General features: G+C 37.3%; 1 protein-coding gene across 1 annotated transcript; it reads left to right on the plus strand.

Moving 5' to 3' along the window:
• Nucleotides 1-1,369: 1,369 nt before the first annotated feature.
• Nucleotides 1,370-3,919, plus strand: LOC127527535 (uncharacterized). Its single transcript, XM_051926598.1, has 4 exons — nt 1,370-1,894; nt 2,214-2,372; nt 2,910-3,002; nt 3,562-3,919. Exons 1-4 carry the CDS (start codon nt 1,370-1,372, stop codon nt 3,868-3,870), a joined length of 1,086 nt encoding a protein of 361 aa, XP_051782558.1. The 3' UTR covers nt 3,871-3,919.
• Nucleotides 3,920-4,753: the final 834 nt, after the last annotated feature.

A 4,753-nucleotide genomic window follows, 5' to 3' on the forward strand; every position in this document is an offset into this window, starting at 1 on the left:
TAAAAGATCTAGTGGAGCTGTCAGTGTCTGCAAGCTTTACAGAGGAGTCTATCTTCTTTCTTGACAACAAGATCTCTGAACATAAATATTTATTTCTAAAAGTGTTCCCAGGTGAAAAGCTATGGCCAAAGCATCACTACATTGAGCATTACCCACAACTGATTAAAGCATATGGTCCACTAAGTGATGTGTGGACAATGCGTTTTGAGGGAAAGCACAAGTGTTTCAAAGAAGCTGTGTGTCATGCTCACAATTTCAAAAACATAGCCCTCACTTTAGCTGTCAGACACCAGAAAATGATAGCGTTCCACTTAGCTTCCACCTCCTTCTTCAAACCTGCTACTGAAATTAACAAAGTCAAATCTGTGCTGGTGAGTTCCTTTCCTGAAAATGTGCAAAGTTCTCTCTATCACAGGAGTGCCCAGCAGAGCACAGTCTTTACAGCATCTTCTCTGTGTGTAAATAGCACCAAATACAGTGCTGATATGGTTGTGTCAGTGGGATCATGCTCAGGTCTCCCACATTTCAGACAAATAGCAAACATTGTGGTCATCAAAACCGACGTACTGTTTTGTCTGCACAGTCATGACCTCATGGTATAATGAGCATTTGAGAAAATACGAGCTTTGTAGCGGCCACCTGCCCACTTTTGCTGTCACCCAGATGTCTGAACTGAATGATGTTATTCGCCCTGTCATTGTACAGAATTAGAGGAAAACACTTTGTCACCCTTAAAATAAAGTATCTATCTATCTATCTATCTATCTATCTATCTATCTATCTATCTATCTATCTATCTATCTATCTATCTATCTATCTATCTATCTATCTAAAAGGTTCATATCATGCTGAGTGATGTACACATTATTGCAAACTCACTCATATGTCTCCTTTTCCTCAGGAGGAAAAATGGACCAACGGTTATTGCTCAGAGTTATTGTTGAAGAAGATGACATAAGGAAGGTTACCTTAGATGAAAGACTTGATTCTATTGAGGCTTTACAAGTGATACTGAGAGAGAAGCTTTCTCTTCCCTATGATTTCAAACTACAACATGAAGATCAAGACTTTAATAATGCCCTCTGCAATCTGACTGACATAACAGATTTGCCTGGAAAGGCTACCCTGAAAATCATCCCTCTGGTGACACTCAATTTAACAACTTTGTCATATACTACAACATCAGATACCAAGGGAAGCTCAGACGATACAGAGATCCTGGCAAGGTTCCCACTGCCAAGCCGACGTCAATGGCCGGAGTTCTTTGATATACCAAATTTCTCAGTGGATGTGAAGTACAGACTTACCCTGTAGACAGGGAGATCTTTCCTTTAGGAAGGATGGGACTCATATGACCATATTGTGAGATATGAAGCATGACATGTTGGAAAAACTTGCTGAAACAATGTACAGTTTTAAGGCCTATCCTGACGATAATGACTTCAGCAGTGTTGCAAAAGCACTAATCAGCAAACACCCATGCCTCACTGAGCCTGGTCCTCAGCCTGGATGGTACAGGTGGAAGAACAGCCTTAAGTTTAAGATGGCAAACTATTGCTCCAAGCTTCGAAAAGCTGGATGTGAGGATTTTGCAGTCAATGGTAGTAAAAGAAGCAGAGCCAATCCAGAGGGAGAGGCATTTAGTAAGAATATCAAATGGCCAAGAAGAGGTGAAGCTAATTATCTGCCTAATTTGCCTGAAGGCCATGAAAAAAGCCTTGAAGATGACAGAAATATGCTCGTAGAGGAGATGAAGATAAAACAACCAAATGGGTCTCTCATCTCAAAATTAATGGATCTAACATTCCCATTGCGCCGACGGGAGATAGTGCGAAACGAGGCTGCTGTCCAGGACATGGCTGAACGTTGGCCAGCACTTTTTATGGAGAGACAGGTAAGCTACTATTAAACTGAAAAGATCCTGAAAAGTTAAACTTTAAGGATAGATTTTACAGCTCTTTGAAGCAAAAAAATAATCTCAAAAGTTTATCAAATTGTTAATATTTTATTACCCTGAATACGTTTTAAATCAGTGTTTAATTCCAGTTTGTATGAAGTCAATGCATCAGCCTTTTTAAGTAGTATTTGAATATAAAAGAAATGTATCTTTTTTTGTCTTGTAAGCTTTTAATGCATTGTGAGTACAATTGTTATGAATGTAATTGATTACTTAAGGTTGTCTTCTTCTCCTTCTTCCCCTTTCTCTTTTTCAGGTATTTGCTGAGTTTAACAGAATTGCCAGTAAGAATCTTGAAGGAGATTTCTTTGAGGCTCTGGACCAATACACACCAAGCTTCATCCAGCTGTTCAGTTGCAAAAAAGGAACTGTTGGAAAGAAACTGACAGAAATGAAGCAGCAAATTGACTTGATGGTGAGTGACCTATAACTCTTTTTCATCATTGTTGTTCCTATGTTGTTACTTCAAAGGTGTACCATGAAAAGTTACCCCCCTGTCTGATTAAGATCATGTCATCAATCTCTTTTAAACCATATTGTGAGGCATTGCATCAGACAAGGATGGAAAAAAAATGACCAGATTCACAAAAAACTCCCTTACTTCCCAAAAATGTTTATACACTAGCATGGGGTGACGAGTGTATAAAAACTCTGTTAAAGGTTTTTAGACCAAATAATCTAGTCAACAATATAGTCATTGTGTGCTGTAAACAACAATTTTTGTTTTTTTGGAAGAATTAGGTGTCAAGTAGGCTACAACACCACCTACTGAGTACACTACATGTCTTCTCTTTATTTGCATCAATATAATCAGTCCTGATTCACATTTTCTTGGTTTTACATTTCAAATTTGCCTCACTTTTAGTTGAAACACAGATAATATAATTTTCTATCTCAGTCTGTGCTTATTTCTCAGAAATTGTTTCTTAGAGGAGTTTTTCTGTATCAACAGACACCAGATGTGACTGCACGGCGTACAGTTGTCCTCAAAGGCCTTCCCATTGTACTAGGCGATAACTCCAGTGACTTCTACGTGTCATGCTTCGTAAATTCTGGAATACAAAAGTTGTTTGTCTACTAAACTTTGCATTTGTCCAAAATAAACAGTAGTGAAATATTAATTTTCCTAAATACATTAAATGCATCACTTTTAACTTGCAACAATTACATATGCCCTGTATGATGTACAACTACCAACATTATGCTTGGACTAAGAGGGTAAAATAAATAATTAAGGTACTTGGCATGCAACTAAAACAACTTAAAACTTTTATTACACTGGTATTACACTGTGTCAGCCCAGCTTTCATTGTTAAAGCATTGAGCTAACTACTTGTGTTGTACCAGAGGTTCAGTAGTCACTTCCACTGTGAGCAGAAATGGCAAAACAACGGTCTAGTTGAAACTGGTTTCTTTAGTTCTGGGTGTCCAAGTGTATACTAGATGGTTCTGGAGTAAATTTCCTCAGATTACACACTCAGAAAGCAATATTTGAGACCACTATGAGGGGTCAGTATTGCCTCCATACCATTATTTTGAGATGGCTGATCACCAGAGTATCTTGGAACTAATAGAATTATTTTGTTTCTGTTGCTTCTCCATAGGACACCACAAAAGAAGAAGCCTTCGCCTCTCTGACAGTTGGTGTCTTGACTGTTCTGAGTGAAGATGGCCCAAGTTCTCTGCCCATATCCACAGCCATTGTTCTTGAGGGAGGTATTGCCATGGATAATATCAAGAACTTTCCTCAGGCAGTTTGCCTGTTGTTTGGGCTGATGTATGCATTACACTTGGACTATCCAAAATGCATGGCAAACACTCTGAAATTCATCCAAATGGTCATGCTGGGTCTGCGAGGCAAAAGCCTCCCACCAAAACTGTTAACACTTAAGAACAGTCTGTTGGTAAACTAGCCGTAGACTCCTTTGTTCTGCAAGTTGCACATTTCTCTAATAATTGTTCTGTGAGAAAACAGAAGAGGCTGAGTGCCTGTTTCTATATACCATTCGAAAGTTTTATATTTGTGAAAAAATGTACTTGCATTTTATAAGTAAATAATTTATTTTTTTCTGAAATGTTGACTGTTTTGAGAAGATGGCATGAAACTTAACCATAATAAGGATACATCTTGTTAAAGTGTTTGAGGTCCACATTGTGGTATTATGATTTCATTAGAATTTTGTTTATTTTACTTGCAGTACTTGCAGTTACTTGCAGTACCTGATTAAGTCACTCATACGTTGTTAAGACATTGTTTTAAATGGTCATTTAGTTTGAATATTGGTAAATGAAGTAGTAATATAGCTAGTACAATAGAATTGTGACAAAATTAATGACTAGGGCTATGAACAATTTGAATTAAATTATTTTCTTAAGTTAGGGCAACTGAGTTTTATCCTGTACACTGAGAATGAAAATAAGTTTACACAAAGCATTTTCTTTTATTTAAATATACTGAATAGCTTTAAGTTCTTTTAATTATATTATGTAATTACAGCATACTTAGATTTATTAAGTTATTTTAAGTTCTGCTAACTTAAATATTACAAGTTAATTGTACTTATTTTCTCATGTTTTAAAAACTTAATTTTTTTGAGGCAATGAGTTTGCATACTTTTTTTAAGTAAAGCCAACTTATTAGGTTTTACAGTGTGCCCTCTCAGCTGCTTTAATCCTTTGCCCGCTAATACACTCTGACCAGGTCCACGTCACTCTGCTCATCTGGGGTTAGAGGCAACAGTTAGCCACTCTTTTCTTTAGCTTAATGAGCAGACCCAAGGCTACGGTCCACACTCA

The sequence above is a fragment of the Erpetoichthys calabaricus genome, chromosome 4 (genome assembly GCF_900747795.2).
Source record: "Erpetoichthys calabaricus chromosome 4, fErpCal1.3, whole genome shotgun sequence".
NCBI lineage: Eukaryota > Metazoa > Chordata > Cladistia > Polypteriformes > Polypteridae > Erpetoichthys > Erpetoichthys calabaricus.